Source organism: Sminthopsis crassicaudata, chromosome 3 (genome assembly GCF_048593235.1).
Source record: "Sminthopsis crassicaudata isolate SCR6 chromosome 3, ASM4859323v1, whole genome shotgun sequence".
In the NCBI taxonomy this organism is placed as follows: Eukaryota; Metazoa; Chordata; class Mammalia; order Dasyuromorphia; family Dasyuridae; genus Sminthopsis; species Sminthopsis crassicaudata.
In genome coordinates, this window is record NC_133619.1 from 473,850,268 (window position 1) to 473,872,219 (window position 21,952).

Below are 21,952 nucleotides of genomic sequence, written 5' to 3' on the forward strand. Positions count from 1 at the left end.
GAAATTTTAGTTGGGACTTGAAGGAAACCAGGGAATCTGGGAGGTGGGATTTGAGCAGAAAAGGGATTTCAGAAATGGGAAGCAGCCAGAGAAAATGCTCTAAGTTGGGAAATAGAGCATATGGCCTCTACTCCAAGCAATAGCTCTATTTTGATTTATTCAGTTCCATAAGCATTTCTTAAGCATTCATTTATTATGTATCAAATGCTGTGATTTTGAGAATGCAAAGACAAAACCAGTGGTGTTCACTTTAAGGAGCCTACATTTGGATAAATACCGTAAAATAAAGTAAAAAAATGTATATATCCACATATACATATATAAAAATATTTATTTATTTATTTATGAACAGGGAAGACCTAATAATTGAGGGGAGAGAATGTGATTCAGAAAAGGCATCTGCAGGAGGAGTGAGCTTGGAAGAAAGTAGGTATTATAGCTCACAAAAATGAGGGGGAAGAGCATTCAAAATGCAGAAGACTTGTGCAAAGGCACAGATATAAAAGATGGGATAATATGAATGAGAAAAAGCAAATATTCCAACTTGAAAGCAACTTACAGTGTATGAGAAGGAAAAATGTGGAATAAGTTTGGAAAGATAAACAGAATATTCACTAGGTGGTAAGAGCATGGTGTGATAGGAGTGAATCATCATCATAGTATTAGTAATAATAGTAACCAACATTTTATATGTACAGTACTTTAAGATTTGCAAATTATCTTATTTTTTATCCTCAAAACAATTCTGAGAGGTAGATGCTATTATAATTCTCATTTTACAGATTGAGAAAATATAGATAGCCACAGAGAGGTTATCTGTCTTATCCAGGGTCATTCAGCTAATAAATGTTTGAGGCTGCATTTGAACTAAGGACCTCCTGACTTTAAGTCCACACTATCTACTGTGCCATCTACCAGTGGGAATGCAAGTTCCTTATCTTTATTTTGCTTTAATCTTGGAAGTTCCAAATAATTAAAGTTGTGTGGCAGGAAGAATTTTTAGGGATAAATCAGAACGGGCCAGAAAAATTTTCTGATCTATGTCTAGGACAAGAATAGATTTTGGCTGATATAAATCCAGCAAATACATGGAGAATTAAGAGGCTACTATGTTGTGATTATTTTAAAAGATCAATCCATTTTGGAACCCAAAGTAAGCTCATTAAGGCCCCCTGTTAGAAAAGATTAATCAAACTAAGATTCCATTATACTCACCTATGGAGTGGTCCCCGGGGAGTGATGGTCTCTGGGAGGTAGTCTACCAGGGGTGCCCAGCATCCTCCAGTGCAGGGCATTGGCAATGGTTGTGGTTGTTTGGTCTCTGTGATATTCAATAGCCATCCGGTGTATGGAGAAATCGGATCATCTACAAGGCAAGAGAGAGAATTATATTTCATTTCCAGTAGGGAAGATGTTCCTATTCACTACTTAATAGATAAGAAATATATCAAGCACTTGTGATTTCCTTAAGATGGGAACTTCCTCCACTAACATTCATAACCAATATATCCCTAATGGGTTTATGGAGTTCTCTGAGGTTCACACAAATAATAAGTAATTTATTCATAGTCATACAGCAAGCTTATGACCCAGTTATAATTTGAAAGTAGGTCTTTCTGACTCCAAATTCAAAACTATTATAACACCTTCCTGCTCTTTTTTATATATTATTAAAAAGAGAACCTACACATTTCATAATAGTTATAACTTCCAACTATTAAGTTTGATCCAATTAAAAAATTTATTAAAAATCTTTCAATGATTTAACCCTTCTCTTCTCAATTTCCTCATTTGTAAAATGAGAGAATTAAAAAAGATGGCTTCTTCAAACTTAAGATCTATGATTCTATGATCTTCTATGTAAGGTCCTCTAATAGCTACTGGGGATAGAATGATTAAAAAAAAAAAAGACCCCAAACAGCAAGGATTTACCCTAAGAGAATTTACAATATAACAAGGGAGTATGTGTGTGTGTGTATCATACATAAATGATAGAAGGTATAATGACAATCATTTATTTTCTACAATACAGAAAAATATGAAGAGGAAAAAATAATTTTTAATGTGGAGGAGAGTGATCATAGGAAAGGCTTCATGGAAGAGGTGGCACCTGAGCTGGATCTTTAAAGAAGAAGAGTATTTTAACAGGGAGAGATGATGATGGAATGTATTCTAATATATTCTGGGCATTGAGGGATTTGTTAAGTCTTTTTTTTTTTTAAAACTCATATCCAAATAATTCCCTGTGACCTCAATTGGGGTTTTCTTAGCAAAGAAAGATACTAGAATGGTTTGCCATTTCCTGCTCCAGCTCATTTACTAATGAGGAGGCGAACAGGGTTAAGTGATTCAGGGTTACACACCTACTAAGTATCTGAGATCAGATTTGAACTCATGAAAAAATGAGTTTTCCCGATTTCAAACCCATTCCTCTGTCCACTGCACCACCTAGCTAACCTGAAGGATAACCTGTACAAATACAACTATTACCATAGTTCAAAGGTGGTCTATTTAGAAAGGAGATACAAGAGATATTATGAAGATAGAATCAACAGAACTTGGCAACTGATTGAATATGATAGAAGGTTAGGAAGAGGAAGGAGTCAAAAGTGACCAAATTCTTCAGCTAGGATGACCAAGAGGATGATAGGGCTTTCACCTTAACAGATAGAGGAAAATTAGGGAGGGTCAATTTTAATAAAGGAAGATGATAGTTTACGGTGGATATGAACATTCTTAAAGCTCTTTTCTATGTGTTCACTTTGAAGTGTTAGTGAACCATTCTGGTGGAGTTTTCCCAACAGACAAATCAAGATATGAGAATAAATGGAGCTTGGGAAAGAATATATTAAGGCAAGATACACACACACACACACACACACACACATATAAAACCATTTCTGCTACAATCAAAGGAATGGATAAAATCTCTGAAGAAGTATATATAAAAGAATAGGAAATTAGCTGAAGACATATCTTTGATTGGGCCTCAAATTCAGAAGTCAGCAGTTAAAATGACTGAAAAAGAAAAAAACATACAGACAGGAGATTCAGAAGAGAAGAGTACCTTGGAAACCAAGACAGAAAGGAGTATTTAGTACAGGAGTTCTTAACTTGAAGTTTGAGAACTTAAAGAAAAACTCTAAAAAAATTATTTCAAAATTATTTGTTTCCTTTATATTACCACAGATTCTATTTTATGCATTTAAAACATTCATTCCAAGAAGGGGTCCATGAGCACAAAAAAAGGGTAAAAATTTCTGATCTAGAAGGAGGGGATAGTCAAGAGTGTAAAATGCAGCAAAGAGGTTAAAAAAGATGAATAATAAGAAAAAGTAACATAATTTGGCAATTAGGAAGTCGTTAATAACCTCAGAGAGACAACTGAATTTTCATATCAGCATAATATGAATAAAGTTGCATAATTTATCCTTTCTTTTCCAGGTTGAAAATATGCCCTGGGGAGTCTCAGAAACAAGCTGTTCACATTTTAAAAGCTGTATCTGAATTATTATTTTTTTCTTCATCTTTAATAGTGTACCTCCCTAATCATAAAGTATGCAGCAATGGGATCTTCTTTCAAAAACAAAGCTTAAACAACACAGCCGTTTATGCTAGGAAACTCTACTAATGGTGAGTATGTTTTTGTCACTTAGATTAGTTGTTTTAGGGGATGCTGGAATAAAGAATGTCAAACTCAAATTTATTGACTCAGGCAGACGTTATAAAAGGAGGTGCTCATGGCTATGTAATTAACTAACGCAATTAAGGATGAGGTTAATAGTGTTCAACTCTAAATTGATTTGGAAAGTAAAGACAACAAATTAGCACCTGTGTTTCAATTCAAAATTCACTTAGTAAAGAATTAACTGGAGAAGTGTTGAACTCAGTCCAGCAAAATATCCCCTAGGGAAACTGCTCAAATACAATGTATGTAATCAAAAAATACTCTAAGGTATAGGGCTCTATACTGTATAAATAGCTTTCAAGGACCTTCATTTGGTCCTCTTAGCACTATTCCATTTATTATCACAACCATTTTATAGATGAGGAAGTTAAAGCTGACTTCCCAAGATTGGATTGTTAACAAACATTGGAGCTGGGACTCAATTCTTATTATTAGGACAATGATTAGTAAATATTCTATTAGAATGGCCCCTATTTGGGAACTTATGATGTCTCTGAGACACCAGGTTAGTGAGCTTATTCAGTTTCTTTTAATAAGTTAAAATATTGCTCTCAAGGCTAATATTCTGAAGAAATGAATGTGTACTATTCAATGATTTTTTGTGGTCTAAAATGACTATGTAAAATAAAATTGTCTGATAGTATTCCAAGAACAAATTTAAGTAGCCCACTAACATTTTCTTTTTATCAGTTAGAGACTTTTTGCCAATTAAAAACAAACAAACAAAAAAAATCAAATCCCATAGTCTAGTTAAGAGTACAGCAGATTTCACATTTATAAGAAAAAATAAGAACATGTATAGCATGAAATGACAAATTATATCTTGTCTGAATTTATAGTGACTTCTACTCCTACAAATACTTTTGTGGCTCTTTTCCCCTGGAGTCGCCAGAGTTAGGTTAATATGATGGCATGATTATTAGCTTGCTTTTTATTATAATTACCCTCTGAGTCATTCATCTAGTAACTGCTAAGTGTGTGAGGTTTTCATATAGAAGGGCTCTAAATAGGCAGTTTAATTTTGGGCTATTTTATTTATTACATTTTCCTGCTCAATTCTATGTCCTGGGGCCCAGAGTACATAAACACATATCATCAGTGACCCAAAGATTTAAAAGAAATAATATGCTCATTGGTCCTTTTGTCCAAAATACTGAGATATTCATGTCATAAAATTGCTCGGGAAATGTATCATCCCCTTGAGCTATATTTTATTGTGTTAAGCCCATCAAGAAGCAGGGATCTTTTTATAATCCAATTTTCTCCACCTCAAAATGTGGATTCAAGTATATTGCCATATGAATCAGACTTTTCTTTAAGCAACAACTCTCCTTTTTTCAGAATCAGAAACTGATTATCTAGCTTTTGGGTTGCCTGCATCCCTGATTTGTCCACTTTACTGCTAGCCAGGGGTGACCAGGACTATAGAGAACAAGTACAAATAATTGTAATAATAATGCCACTTAACATTTACCATGTGCTAGGGAGCACTAAGTCCTTTACAATTATCTCATTTGACATATATGTGCCAAAATGTTTGTGGCAGCTCTTTTTGTTGTAGCTAGAAACTGGAAGATGAATGGATGTCCATCAATTAGAGAATGGTTGGGTAAATTCTGGTATATGAAGGTTATGGAATATTATTGCTCTGTAAGAAATGACCAGCAGGAGGAATACAGAGAGGCCTGGAGAGACTTAAATCAACTGATGCTGAGTGAAATGAGCAGAACCAGAAGATCACTGTACACTTCAACAACAATACTGTATGAGGATGTATTCTGATGGAAGTGGAAATCTTCAACATAAAGAAGATCCAACTCACTTCCAGTTGATCAATGATGGACAGAGGTAGCTACACCCAGAGAAGAAACACTGGGAGGGGAATGAAAATGGTTAGCACTAATATCTGTCTGCCCAGGTTGCATGTACCTTCGGATTCTAATGTTTATTGTGCAACAAGAAAATGATATTCGCACACATGTATTGTACCTAGACTATATTGTAACACATGTAAAATGTATGGGATTGCCTGTCGTCGGGGGGAGGGAATAGAGGGAGGGGGGGTAATTTGGAAAAATGAATACAAGGGATAATATTATAAAATATATATATATATATATATATATATATATATATATATATATATATATATATATATATATATATATATATAAAACAATTATCTCATTTGATTCTCACAACAACCCTGGGAAATAGGTGCTCTTATGATTGCCATTTTACAAAAGAGGAAACTGAGGCAAACAGCGGTTAAGTGACTTGTCTAGGGTCACATCTCAGTTCATTTTATTATTAGTTTGTAGGGAGCTCTCATGAAAAGCTATTTTGTTATTGAGTCCTTCTTTTGAGACTATGACCTCATTTGGGGTTTTCTTGGCAAATATACTAGAATTGTTTGCTATTTCCTTCTCTAGTCCATTTTGAAGACAAGGAAACTGAGGTAAACAGGGTTAGGTGACTTGTCCAGGGTCCTATTGCTGCTGAACTCATGTAGATGAGTCTGATTCCAAGCCCAGTGGTCTATCTCCTGGCCCACAGAACTATCCAATCTACCCTCCCCCTCACTCTACAAATACAAAGGAGTATAAAGCAGACAACTGAAATCTAGGATTTCGGCATCTACGGATTTTTAATTATTCATTTCTCTTACTATCCTAGATATTAGAGAATTCATGGACATTAATTCAGAGAGCAACATTACAACACAAATACTTGGCTGTCATCTTTACCTAGTTCCTTTTTCCCATAATTAAACTATATTTTGTTAACTGAAATTCACTACAGGAGAACACCACCATATTCATGATTTACATTAAAGCAGAAACAGCTGATTGCTCAAATTCCCTTTACTAATCTCTTTGGCACTTAGATATGCTATTAGGTCTGTTATTTTGATCCAGCATTTCTATCATGTGAAGACAAGTGCTACTTTGTACCCTGGTGCCTGAAGCCGAAGCCTGAGGCTTAATAAGATAAAATGCCTGGACTCCTTTGTTTGTCCATCTGTCCAAATTATAAGAAAAATAATGTTGCAAATTTATCTCTGAGCTCAACTAGATTTTAACTGTCAATTAAGTGCCAGATATAGATAGAACCAGATTTAGGTGAGTTGGGTCCACAGGCTAGGACTGTACAAATGGATATTTTTCAAAGCATCTAACAAAGTGTAGTTTCCCTCCCCTCCCCTCCCCGCCACTGTCAAATTTTCACCATTTCTTTTCTAACTCACCCATATCATGTCATTAATACTTTTTTTCCCCCCTAGCAGCAAGGAAGAAAGTTATGAATGGATCATACTGATTAAGAACTCATATTAACCAGCACATCATGATAATGATAAAACACTTTACATTCATTATGCATAAAGGGAAAAGCAAGGATCTGGGAAGGATTCTAAATTTTAATTGGACTTCTTATTTCTCCTCCAGGCAGTGAACCCTGTGCTGATAGCAAGTGTAAATTCCTGACATCACATCTGTGGATCCATAATAATAAAAATAATAATAACTGACATTTTAATAGAATGCTTTAATGTTTTTCAAAGTGCTTTATATGTATAACCTCATTTTATCCATCCTCACAACCACCTTACAATATGGATATTCTTGGCTGTTATTATTATTTCTCTTTTATGGATGAGGAAGCAAATACTCTTAAAAGTTAATGATTCCACAGCCAGAGATGGGATATGGAGTTTATCTGACTCTATGGCCAGAGGAGTTAAAATGGAATCTACATCCATTATTCATTAGATCAAGCTGCCTGCCCCTCAAGTACCCTCTCGTAATTAATTAGACCAAGAATATTTAGAGCACTGTGATTCTTAGTCTATTTGTCCCCTTTTCATTTAGCATTTCACATTTTCACTTTAACAGATCCACCAATTAGTACTTACTCTTGTCCTCATCATAGGAGCCTCCGGAGCTATTGCTGTATCTTGATTCTAGCCGAGTGTGGGCTCTGATGACATTACTGAACCTTCAAATGCAAAAATAAACCTTAATTTAAAATATGCATAATTAATAATAAAATGATTATTTAATCACTTTTGGGGACACTTCTTTCAGAAAGCACTCTGATTTAATCTAATTCAATTCAAGAAATACTATAGAGACCCATGCAAAAATTCCTATTTTTTCCATCAAGGAAGCTGTTTTGGGCACGCCTTCTGGTTTTCCTTGTATTTATTTTTAAAACATGTTTTGCAAATGCTTATTTATATACTTTTTGTGTCTCTAAACAGAATGTAAGCTTCCTTGAGGACAGGGATGATTTCATTTTTGCCTTTGTATCTATCCCCAGAACTGAGAACCATACTTGGCACAGAGGAAGAGTTTCATAAATAATAACTAGCATTTATATAGGGCTGGAGAGCTAGATGGCACAGTGGATAGATTGCTGGGTTTGGAGTTCTAAAGATCCAAGATAAAATCTGGGCTCAGACACTTACTAGTTTTGTGATTCTGGGCAAGTCACTTAACCTCATGGACCTCAGTTTCTCATCAGTAAAGGAGATGGAGAAGGAAATGACATATCACTCTAGTATCTTTGCCAAGAAAAGCCCAAATGGGTCACAAAGACTCAGACATGACTCAACAACAAAAATATAGGGCTAGGTAGCATTTTATGGTGCTTTAAAGTTTTAGAATAAGTTATTACTTGAAGCTCACAACAGTCTTGGGAGATTGTTACTATTATTATTCTCATTTTACTGATGAGGAACTTAAGGCAGACAGATGTTAAGTGACTTGCCCAGATTACCCAACTAGAAATGAGGAGAGCAAAACTAGACAGCCCTGTAAAGTTATGTAAATACAAACTCAAATGGTCTTATATCCTCTGGAGACAGGATAAAGTGTCTGAGTTAGGATTTGGACTTGGGTCTTTCAAGTTCAACACTCTCCACTATACCACTTAGGGTGTCCATCAATTGATTGGTAATTGTTCTTGATCACAGCCACATGCTCATAGCAGTGGGGATTTTCTGTTTGCTTGTTTCTGAATGATCACAGTCTTTCTAGTTTTCTAGGGGACCTTGGCAAATGTACAAAGGCCATATAGAAAGCTACAGTATACATGTAAGAGAATCAGAAATAAGTCATGGTATATCAAATTTTGGACTATATCCTCTTGACTTGCTTCACTTGGCCTGAGGCTTTTTAGGAAATAGCTGCAGAATGAAGGTCTAATTACACAGAGAAGCTTTCCTCCATAGTTTCTTTCCTGGGGTTAACAAATAATAATAACACTGGATTCATAAAGTACCTTTTCTCTTCAGAGCTCCAAGGGATTTCATAGCTAATATTAGCTTTACTATTACAATAAGCCTATAAAGTAGAGGAGAGGGATGGGCATTTTGGTTTCTATCTTATGCAATGGGGAACAGACACAGGGAAGCTTTGTTTTCTGTGTCTGTATTCAACCAGAACAATTATCTGGTAAATCTGGGACTATCCATAGAACAATTCAATCAACAGGTGAGGTTTTTTTTTTAAACCTTGCTTTACTATAATTTTTCTATGCAGTGCTGGTTCCCCTCTTCCCCCCATATAATGCCCAACTTTCCGTTTCCCTCCCTTTAAGGGGGTGGAGAACACTGGAATGGAGCTATCGTTCAATTTGGCTCCTCCATTGGCGTGGAGAAAGAGCAATTTTCTTTTCCCTTTCTTACATCTAAGACATCTTTGAGAGACCTGACATTAGGTAATAATGTCAAACTAATATGATCTATGTCAACTAAACTCCAGAAACGACTACAGTGACTTTGGGTTTTATTCATCTTTTTTTTTAGATGTAAGTAGCAGCTTCTTTTCTTACATCAACCAGCATTTTTCCATTAACTTAGTATTTTATACATTCTTTCCCATTATCTTTTTGATTTGTTTTGTTTATTTGAATTGCTACTTTCTGAACCTGGAAAACAAAACATCTGGGACATCTGCTTAGTTTCATAATGTTGTATTCCAAATCAGGCCATGCAATACTTCAAATGAGACCATTACTTATGAAATTAGAACAGTGGCAAACTTTCTATTACCTTGTGAAGAAATTCTTTAATTATATTTATGCTGACAAATATCAAAACTGTAAACAACATGTGCTGAGCCCAGACATCATTTGGTAAACGACAAAAACAGTTTCATGAAAGAGCTCCACATCTGGTGATTTCCATGGGCTCACAGATTCTGCTGACTTTGGAAATATCAGGAAGAAACTGTGACATAAGCTGCTTTCCCCCCATAACTCCATCAAATCCTATTTGGAGAGCTGGAGAAGAGATGGGCTGTAGAATAAATGACAATCTCCTTTTCCCTTTTTAGAGACTCAGCAGCAGGCTGGAGCTAGTGTCAGTTTTTGTTTATCTAATAAAATGAATTCTACCTTGGTGATAGTCTAGTCTAAAGAAGGAAAAGTGGAGTCTAATGAATAGTATATGGAATATATTAGGTGCTTAATAAATGCTAACTGAATTTAATTGAATTAAATGATTCAGAATTCTTATAGAGGAATTGGGAAGGTTTGATTTTGTGTGTCTCAGTAAAGATCCAATTAGTAAAGGAAAACAGAAATAAGGATTCTAAGTGGTCACTATTTTTATTCTTTTCCTAGCTGAAGAAATCAGTTTGAGTCTGGATTGAGGAGGAATTTTAAGAAAGAAGTAAACAAATGCCAGTTTTATATTTTTACACACAAAGTAGAAAGGATTTAGGTCAAACTGAGTCTATGAGATCCATTAAAGTACGAACTCCTTAAGAAGAGGGACATTTTTTGGGTCTTGCTTTGTTTCCCTAGACATCAGTACAGTGTTTGGCACATAGCAGGTACTTAATGAATGTTTGTTGACTAAGTGAAACACATTGTTAGGGAGGCTGTGGAATTTCTTTTGGAGGTTTTTAACCACTAGCAAGGTAACTATTCCCACAAGATATTTTAGTGGCCTTTAGATTTCATCCATATTTGGAACTATGGGGCACTTTTTGTTATCCTAGGGGCACTCCAGACTCAAGAACTAAATCAAATCAGAAGGAGAATTCCAACAATAACTGCAGGTTCCAGCTAGACATAAGGCCCCAGAATATTTTCAGATTTTCTGCAGATAATGTAGAACTTTGGGATTCAGACAAGAGACTTCTTACAAGGCATTGCCAACTATTAAACTCTTGGAACTTCTGAAAGTCTTTGAAAAATTATATAAGACTATAAACTCTTTAAGGGCAGGTTCTATTTTTTGCCTCTTTTTATATTCCCAAGTCTTTAGCATAGTGCCTAGCATATAGCATATACTTAATAAATGTTCATTAATTGACTGACTAAAAAAACCAAACAACCAGTAGGCCTATACCTATAGTGATTATTCTGATTATTGTTCTAATTCCATGCCTAAAATTTGTTTAAAAAGCAGAATTCTTGCAGAAAATCTTTTTTTTTTTTGTTTATTACAAGAGAACAAATTTCTGGTGGATTAAAAAAAACACACTTGAATCACAATTATAGCTATTCATTTTCCATTAAGATTCTTCTAAGTATCTGAGGAGTAGAAGATAAAGAAATCTAAGAGTGAAAAAAAGAGCAACCCAAGATGATTACTTCAAAGGGACCACTTCACACTAGACAAAATTGTTCTATTGATTTCATTGATCCTATCAAAATGAACATTAATGAGCCAGGTCCACAAATAAAGGATTCCTGGGACTGATTCAGAATTCTGTCCCTAAGTAATCCTGAAAAACATCATTTGACCTCTCCACAAGTTCCATTCCCTCTAATGGAAAAAGATGACTCTGGTATCTGGGAGGCATGCACATGGAAATTTCCCAGGCGCAAATAGTACAGATGAAAGTAAAGAAAGGTCAACAGCAGAAAGAGTGGGTAAGAAGGCTGCCCAGGGCATGTAACTCAGCAACAGAACTCATTTAAGTAATAATTTAAAAGTTCAGGACTCAAGAACAAGAAACAGGTAATGATGCAAAGTGCACCAACTCTTCTCACAGGCTGGATGGAATAGTCTTTTTAGACAATGCCCTATTCCATGTTTTATTACCACAATAAAGGAATTTAATGGCACACAAGTACATTTCTACAATGTCCTCCTCTGTTGCCTTGGTGAATTTGAGGCAGTTTTGGGTTCTGGAAAGTTATACCAATGGACCACAAGTTTTGGTGGGTCCTACCAAATTAGATGCATGGCACTGATGACTGGTCAGCATACCTTTCATATTAGGATCAATGTATTTATGTTTAGAAAAGTTTAACTTTGGGTTGGCTGCAGGGTGATAAAATTTTCAATCATAGCAACTCTCAAAGTCCATCTAGTAAACTGTACTCACACTAATGAGATCATGAATCCTTGAACTATGTATACAGACATACATACATATAAACAATATGTGCATAGACATAAATACTTTTGTATGTATATGTCTACATAGATGAATTAATGCATCTTTTTTTTTTTTTCTAATGGGAAAAATGGTAGCTAACTTAAAAAAGGCTCCCTGTAAAGGGACTTGTCCCTTAAAGCACTACATGAATATTAGATATTATTATCATCATTATTCAATGAGCATGAGTGTTTAGAAACTCTAGTTCTAAAGAGACCTCCTTAGCGATGGTATATTGGTATTTTCAAAACTATTTCAAACTCTTCCTATTTCTGACTGCATCATGATAGAAAAACCAGATCTCAAATAAGGAATGATGAATACTTCACACAAGCTCATTCCCTTTCTTACAATTTTTTTTTCTGAGGCTGGGGTTAAGTGACTTGCCCAGGGTCATACAGCTAGGAAGTGTTAAGTGTCTGAGATCAGATTTGAACTCGGGTCCTCCTGAATTCAAGGCTGGTGCTCTATCCACTGCACCATCTAGCTGCCCCTAAGCTCATTCCCCTTCAAAGGCGAACATTCTCGGGGCAGCTAGGTGGCACAGTGGAGAGAGCACCAGCCCTGAAGTCAGCAGGATCAGGAGTACATTTAGCTGACACCATTGGGATCTTCTGAGAAGGGCTAAAAGTCTTTGGGTAATAAATGTTAAATAATATGTTAAATGAAAAACTAAACTAGCAATAAGCTCCTATCCTTGAAATGATGAGAAGGCCATTTAGCACAGGAAGAAATGGATTGGGAAAGGAAATGGAAGCAAGTCAATTTTAAGAGAAAAAAAAATCCCAGATAACAAACAAATAAGAATATTGCATGCTGAAGATTTAATCAAAGGTGCACCAACCTCTCATCGTTTTCTTTCACTGTCCTGCCTTCCTCCACATCTGGGAAACTGTCCTGGCCAGCTACTACAGTGTTGCTGCTGGAAGTGGTTCCTGTGCATAAGGTTGAAAGAAAGATACTCAGAATAAATGAACAAATAAAAACAAGGATGCAGCCTAAGGACTTTGGCTCAGATCCCACGTCATCTGAGGACAGCATTCTCTGTCTAGGCTTTTCGAAGATTTCTAATGTTCTTGGGCAAAATCTCAGAGACTGCAAGCGACCCTAAAGATCATAACACCAAAATGGAGATGGTTCAGACATCTGTTATGGTCAAAATCAAACTTCCTTAGCCTTCTTATAAACGAAGGCTACCACATTCCTCTAGCTTCCTGGCCATCCAGATGATGAAGTTGTTTATCATGGCCCAGCCTGCTGCTGACATGCTATATAGTATGCTTTAAAATGTAATCTGCATTATTAATGTCTTTTCCCCATTATTTTCTTAAGCTTAGACAATCAACAAAACAAGAAATTTGGTCTTGATGTGTAGCATTTGCCAATTTCTAGAGTATAGAAATGCTGACAGAAAATTTAACTATCAGTTCTCAATAGCCAGTACAAGCGGGCTCCGGCACACTTCTGGACATGATGCCATTTTCTATCTAGCTGCCTTTGCTCCCTGAATAGCAGTAAATGAATACTAAATTCTACACGAAGAAAAAAAAAAGTTTAAACTCTTACCCGAAGCAGCGGCTGAGGGCTTGCTGCTGGCAGTGAACCTGTAGAAGGGTGGATTATCACAATGCTGGACAATGGGATTCACTGGCTCTGTCTGCTGCAGCTCAAACAAGAGCTCCTCCATGGTTTGAATGGTGTTATTGCGACACAGGTATATTGCTACCTTCTTAATCTAAGTGAGAAGGAAAGGATAATTTTCAGATTGCAAGATGTAAGAAGTCTAGATTGAGAATGGCATAGATGGTGATCTATAAACTCATCTGAAGGGCATCATTAGCCAGATTTGGAAGAAATTACCAATGAGCTGAAATCAATACAAAGTACTCTCTGACTCTGAGGATTACTCCTGAATTAGCCAGTCTTTGCAATTATGCTGCCTTATACACTTGAATTTCCATCTATGTAACTGATAGGTCTAACTATCTCTCTATCTACCTACCTACCTACCTACCTACCTACCTACCTACCTACCTACCTACCTACCTACCTTTGTTTCTGTCTTCCTGAAAATAGGGCCAAGTTGAATACTCTAAAGATTTTGTTATATCTAATGAATGAATGTTGGTGCAATTCATGTGCTTTGCCTTTGAGGCACAAAAATTTTCTCCATACAGAAAACTTATGATTATATTTTAGGAAAGAATTTTATTTATATGAAACATGGAAAAATGTTAGTTATTTTTGTTTAAAAAGAAATTGAACCTTCTGCCATTCCCTCCTCCTTAAGAAACCAGGGAATTTTGGATGTTTTTTATATTTTTATCATTTAAAAATAAGGTGAGATGAAAGCTTTTGTGGACTAGTGGACAAATTTGCCAACTCAGCTATCCAGTCTGAAATTAAGCTTTTACCTCTGCTTCCAAAGCACAATAACATCAGGAAAGTTCAAACTTCCCGGAGAAAAAAAGCAGTCTTTAAAAATCACAAAAACATCAATCTTCATAAAAGTGTTTTAACATTCCAGTTTAGCTAATAACAAAAAATACCAGATAGACACATGGGATCTAAGAAATACTATGTTATATGTTTTTCTGTCTGCTAAATTTGGGAATAAAATAATTTTAGATAAAAATATATCCTATCTATCTATTTATCTACCTACCTACCTACGTACCCACCTACTTATAATGTCATTCTATCTGTCATCAGAATGGCCTTATAGATACTGTATCAATAGCAGCAGAATCCCAACTTGAAACACCTTATATTGATCCTCCTACTTCCCAAGATTGTAAGAATAAAATGAGTAACCATGAAGATCTTAACAAATATTAAAACATTATGAAATGTTAAGTATTATTGTTGTTATAATTATCATCATCATTATCATCCCTATTATTATCAACCTGGTCTGATATCAGAGTCCCCATATTCAAAAGATCTTGAGCTTTCTGATGTGGACAATACAGAAGTGCCTACTGGAAGAAATTGAGAACATAAATGACCACTTATGACAAGATACTATTAGTGTTTCTGCTTAGGGTACTAGAATTCCTGTGGGCAGCAATTTGACTGGCAGATACTCTCAGAGTATTGCCGAGATCTATTCCGGAAGGAATGGAGCTTTGAGAAATTTAAGGGAAAATTTTCTCATCAAACTGCTATCAGTATTTCTGCCTCTCCCTTAGCAGTTAATTTGCCCATAATTCTCAACCTGGCACTATATAGCTTAGAAGGCAAATATTTATAGGCCTCTCTAGTTTAGGAAGCACATAGGGTAGTTTAAGTGGCTATAATACCTGAAATTCATTCACATACATATACTATTCCTGCCCCCCCCCCCCCCCCCCCGCTAGAAAATTCACTGTAAAGAGAATGGGTCTAGATTTATATGATTTCTTCCTAGTATTAAGATATCCTATAATCATACACCTCTGTTTTCATATCAACATTAATATTTAAAAAATCAGGGAGCTTGTCTCCTGCCTGAAGTAAGGGGACTGGTATCAAATATCTTAGGTGAGATCCCTAGAAGATCAGTGCGATCTGCCAAGTCTCACATTTCAATAATAAATATTAAATCATTCAGTGCATTGCAAATGGACTCACTTCTTCAAAAATACTCACATAAGGCAAGAGGATAGTGTCACTGCTGACCCCACACAGACTGATTAGAAACTGCAGAGTGATTCTCAGATTATTACTCCACTTCTCGTTGTTGGCGAGGGCATTCCAAGCATTTTCCATTTCTGGTCCTGGAACTTCATCTCCGTACTACAAAATATAGAAATAAAAAAGAGGAACTTGAGAAAGGAGGGGCAAAGTTAACATAAAAAAATTTTTTTCTAAAAATTAGACTCAATCCAGCATCACACAAGCCTGTATTCCTTGCTATGAGGCTGAGGAATCCCTTGAGTTTGGAGGTTCTGAGTTAGAGTGGAGTTAAAGCTAATACGGTGTCCACCTTAAATGTGGCAATGATATGTGGAGACTTTGGGAGTAAAGGGTCACCAGGCTCACTAAGGAGGGAGAAATTAACTCACGTCAAAAAAATGGAGGTTAAAGTTTCTGATTAGTAATAGGAATGAGTCTGTACTTCTGACCTAGGAAAAATAGGGAGACTCAATTAAAAAAAAAAAATATATATATATATGTGTCACACACATACACATTTATAATCATTTAGAAGAACTCTTGTTTTGAGAGTACCAGCCATGAGGCACATTACCTAAGCTTTCTATAAAAGTTTAAGATGACTGTTCACAGTCAGAGGATCCTAGCAGTTAAAAAGGCTGCCATTCATGGTGAATAGTGAGAATGTTAGAGAAGCTTTTCTTTTTCCCTTGGTGGCTATAGCAGGCAGTATTTACACACACACACACACACACACTACAGCTTGATATCCATCTTGCTTTACCTTGGCCGTCATATACATGAGATTATTAAGGACCAGGGAGGTAGCCTCTGGAGAACCCCACCCATTTCCTTTTAGGCCAAATGAACTGGTAACTTCTCCTTCTCTGTCCTTGACTTCGTCTTCTGGAGTGCTGGGGCTCGAGCCTGGGAGGAGGAGCCGACTGTCCACCAGTTCAATGTTGTGAAGCCAGGGAAGCAGATAGGTGAGCATAATCTGACGCCCGTTTGGGTGTGTTGTAGGGAATCTCTGGCTCACTTCTAAAGACAGGCACAGGGAATGAAAACATGAATTTCATCAAAATCATCATACCAGGCATTTATTAAGTGCCTACTATATACAAGGCACTGTGACATAACTAAGCCAAGCAATTATGACCTAAGTTTTTCATTAGTATAGCTCCTAAACGAAGTAAGAAGGAAAGCGACTTTTATAATTATATGTAACATTATCAAATATTCCTTAGATACCTGAGAAAAGAGGAAGGGTGAGCTCAGGATACATCCTGGCCAGTTCATATGAAAGTAGGCCTAGTGATACACTGTAGAGAGGTGGTAATGGACCATGTGTTCCATAGAGAATAGTTCCAGGTCTTTGTTCAGCTACCTTCTTCGAATATACAAAAAGTTTTGCTTCTAAAATCTATGAAGTGGAAGAAAAGTGAGAAATAAGACCAAGAAATTAATACTATCCCATCACTCACTAGTGATTAGCATATTTTAACATGATATTAACAAAAATTAAAATTAATGAATATATTAAAGTGAATACTTAAAGACAAGGAATCCAATATTTTCAAGTATTAAACACAGGAATTATTTCCTGTATAATTTAATCACAGATACTTTTTTGAAACTAATGAGCTGAATGTGTGTACATGTACCATATATAAAGGATATATACAGATGTATATAGTAAAAGCTATATATATTTTCAACTTGTTGTAAGTGTATTTTTAATTTATTAGTTTCAAAAATATGATATATAATGATGTAAATATAAGACTATTTATATGTACAGAAAGAAAGAGACAGACAAAGCAAGACAGAAACAGGCAAACAGACAAGAGTGTGGTATAATAGATAGAGGGCCAACTTGGAATAAGGAAGGATATTTTATGGGAAATTAAATTAGATGTATCTCTGTTCTGTGTTTAAAAGCAGAATATTTCAAGAAACCAAAGAGTACTTGCCTGCATGAGTTGCATGGAAATTTCATAAATCTCTCTGTTAGTATCAGAGGCCTTGAATAGGACAAGGTTTAATAAAGTCACTATGTCGAAGGGATAGTTCCTGAAAAATAAATAATCCAATTTTATAAACCAGTATAGCTGATAACTTTAAAAAGTCATTAATTAATTTCACAACAATTCTATGTAGTTCATTAAAAGTATATTAATTTTATTCATATTTACCAATACCATTTCCATCATCTTAGCTACCCCTGCCTCATTCTGCTACTGTTCATATTGCCAGATGTGAACATAAAAACATCCCTTTCAGTTTCCAAATCTGGTACTGGTACAAAGTAAATATACTTGAATTCTTCCACAAACACATTTGCATGGAAAACCAAAAAAATGAAACAGCAAAAGTACGTTGTTTCTTGACAGTTCACTGCTTGATACAAATTATACATAGTGCACTTGGGCATATCTTAATTACAAGACGGTTACAGGGATACTAACATAGAATTTAAAGTTATTAAATGCATTATTTCTTGCTATGCAATACTAGTTTAAAGATGATTGCTATTTGATGTGTATATTTTCTAATATTTGCTGTTTTCTAGAGTGGAAAATGGGTCACTCCTCACACTCGGGATTAAGATGGCCAACTAGTGAATGGCAGCTTTATAAATGTAGAATGACTGACATTCCCCTCAAGTCTAACCTCAGAGTGCTGCGGTTAGCCTAGGGGTATAAACATTCCATACCTGTTCTTTTTCCTGTTATTTTCTTTTTCATTTAGAACCAACTTCCAGTAGTAATTATAATGTCTAAGAAATTCCATTTTTAAAAGAATTTTTTTGAAAGGTACAAGCCCACTATAAATACACTCCTATCAGAAAGAAAGTTTAAGAAAAGATGAGAATGAGGGCTGGAAAAGCACTGATATGAAAAATGATTGCTATGTAGGACCATTTCTTTAAAAATCATCAGTGCATGAAGTTGTCTTTATAAAGGCAGTTTTTCATTTAATAAATTTAAGGGACTTTTATAATTTTTTTAGAGGATCTCTTGAGATGCCCAAATATATTGCCTTTTACTGCTAACCTAGTTTGGAATTCTTTGAAATTGGGGGATTTTGAAATACCATTTTACTCATGTTGACAGATGAATGGACATAAGGTAGTGACTATGTTCTAAAGCAGCCCCAATGCTGTATTTGGGCCATTTAGTGACCAAGGACCAAAGAAGCATGGACAAGGGCATATTTGAACAAAAAGGGGTTCTGTAGAAGAGGGTGTAAAGATACTGTTCCCTTGAGATAAAGGGATACTAGTTTCTGATTGACAGGATGTTGGGCCAATATTTAAACAGAGAGCATGCAAGGAATTTTACAGCATGACCCTCAAACCCAAACTACTAGAACCCTTAAAAAATCAAGACCCCAGTCTTATAAAACTCCAATATAAATTAAAAAATAAAACAAAGACATATTTAGTTATATATGTTGAAGGATTAATGGAAAAATCTATGGATACCAAAGTATCAAATGCAGTGAGGAAAAAAAAATCCCCATCCCCAGAAAATAATAACCCAATAGCCAAATAAAACCTGTGTCTCCATAATCAGGAAGTTCTGTCCCATGATACAGGTCACAGCTCATCCATGCCTACCCATTCTTTGGGACTCTTATCCACTTCCTTCCTTAAGTTTGTCTGTCACAAGAGTCCATTTTGGTGAGCTACTGAGAGGAAATATGGATACCATTGTTCAGGTCTCTAGATAGCCCCATAAAAGTCACTGAATCTCAATATGTCTTAGTTTCTGTAAAATGAAGAAATCCTTCCTCCCCTCAAATAACAGGCTACCATCACTAACTGATCACATACCTCATCTCGATTAGAAAACATGAATAAAGACTGAAGAATAAAGGGGCAGTATATATAAATAATGCCTCTATAAACTCAATCTTCCAATTAGTAGACTGTGCTAACATGTATGTAATTATAATAATATCTTGTCTCTCCATGCTTTTAAAAAAAACTTACCAAACTACATTCACCCCTACTCACTGTACCCATTGCACTCCCTCTTAAAGACTTGCACTCAATCTTCTCTCAACATTCCCAGGCTAAGAGAACTCTCCTTGTGGTCTTGACTGCAGGTATATAGTTCATACATAGCATTTTCCATAGAAATTCAACTCTAGAGTCACAAAATAAAGCCTGATTCTAACAAACTTATTTTAAGCCCACTGTCTCAATTAATTATCTAGGTATCAGCCCCATTTTAATTCATACAACCATAAAAAGTAATGAATAAACTTTTCAAAAGTGGTCTGAGAAATAATCTTTTCTTTCTCAGGGGAAGAGGTCTAAAATGAAAGACTATAACTTAAGAGCAATGTCAAATAATTAAATATGATTAAATTCTATTTAGGAATGGCTATAATCATTAATCATTAATTTTGACTAATTTTTGCCAAATATTTCCATGAGACACAAAAAATTTAAGAACTTCAGACCTGGCTATAAGGTTGAAGACCTACATGGAGGTCTCTAATGGAATAAGATTACAGGTGTGGTTTCCTTTTTTTTTTTTTTTTTTATCAAACAGATTTAGTGTTTCTCTGGTATTTAAAATATATTTTAGTCTTTACCTAAGTTTTCAGGAACACTTATTATTGTGGAAAATGAGACCATGGCTTTATTGCTTTACAATATTAGCTTACTGAATAGAAAACATTTATTGCATATTTACTATGAACTGAATTCTGTATTAAGTGCTTATGATATAATTACAACAGTAAAGTAATCTTTGTCCCCTCAAGGGGACGCAACACCTATACGGTGGTAGTAGTTGGGAGAGGGAGTTACAAAGGATCAATAATTCTTTAATAACTTAATCTTTAGAGTTCCAACATTTGTGAATAATGTTATGTATCAAGTTCTTTCCCTGCTCTAAATTTGGGGTCATATTATCTCACTGAATGCTCACAACAATGCTATGAGATAGGGTGGAAATGATGATCTCTGTCTTACTGATGAGAGAACTAAAGCTCAAGACAATTAACCAATTATCCCAAGATGTCACTGATGGAAGCATTAGAGCTGAGACATAAAGTCAGGCTGTTGGACCTCAAGCCTTGGCCTCTTTCTCCCACAAGGAGATGAAGATGTTTCAATATACTTAAAAAGCTTTTTTAGTCCATGGTTTAGGTAAGGTACCATGCATGATTACAAAGCAACTAATCAGTCAATAAGCATTTATTAAGCACCTACCATATACGAGGCACTGTGCTAGGCACTGGGGGTACAAAGACAAAAATCGAACAATGCCTGCCCTCAAGAGTCTTATCCTCCTATTAAGGAGAGAACATTTAAAAGAGAGTATCTATACAAAGTAAAATTTTGGGGGAGAAGTATACTGGCAGCTGGGGGAAAGGGAATCAGGAAATCTCCTATGTAAAAAGAGAAAACATTAATTATCTTTCCTTATCTGATGTCATAAAGCAGGCTAAGACAAAAAATAGAAAGAAAATCCTACTACTGAAATCTCCAATGTAGAAATATTATTTGTTCAGAGCTGTTTGCATGCTGTCTCCCTGTGAACTCATTAAGGGCAGGATCTATATTTTGCCTTTCTTAGCATAGTAGCTGGTATATAGTAAGTACTTAGTAAATGCTTACTGAATGTAAAAAATGCGGATTGAATACAGTTTTTTAAAAAAAATTAGAAACCTAAATTGCCAAGAGCACCAATTTCCCTCCCTCTCTCCCCCAAATACTTTAAACTCTGATTGTGATTTCTGATGAGTTATTTTTGTTGAACTTATAACATATACTGCTAAAACCATGTATCCTTTATTTGCATTCCTACAAGAAAAATACCTGGATCTTCTCAAAGGAATGCAATATGTTATTTTATGGGGTCTGGCTAAAGGATTAAACGTGCTTAGGACAGTTCACACTAAGTTCACAGTGGATGAATATTAACAACTTTTTTTTTTTTGTCAGAGAAAAGGGAATTAAGTCAGAGAAGACAAGCCAGTTTTTCAGTTCCCAGGTAAAAGTGTTAATGTATCCAGAGACATAAAAATGTGGTTATCAAAGAGTTGCAAGATAAGCAAAACACAGGCAAAGAAGACTGTCAAAATCTTTTGTGAACTTCTTATGATGATTAATTTTTCTTAATCATGTTTTTGCTTTTACATTTTCTTAAGCAAAAGGAAACACAATTTTAAAGAAAAAACTGGGCTATTAAAAAAAAAAAGTTCTTTT

General features: G+C 35.4%; 1 protein-coding gene across 1 annotated transcript in view; it reads right to left on the reverse strand.

Moving 5' to 3' along the window:
- The window catches only part of FRY (FRY microtubule binding protein), a 467,849-nt gene that overhangs the window by 76,854 nt on the left and 369,043 nt on the right, over window positions 1-21,952 (reverse strand). Inside the window, 8 exon segments of the mRNA XM_074303532.1 lie at window positions 1,216-1,366; window positions 7,602-7,684; window positions 12,932-13,022; window positions 13,654-13,822; window positions 15,718-15,864; window positions 16,508-16,764; window positions 16,975-17,146; window positions 17,697-17,796. Coding sequence (XP_074159633.1) covers window positions 1,216-1,366; window positions 7,602-7,684; window positions 12,932-13,022; window positions 13,654-13,822; window positions 15,718-15,864; window positions 16,508-16,764; window positions 16,975-17,146; window positions 17,697-17,796 — 1,170 coding nt within the window.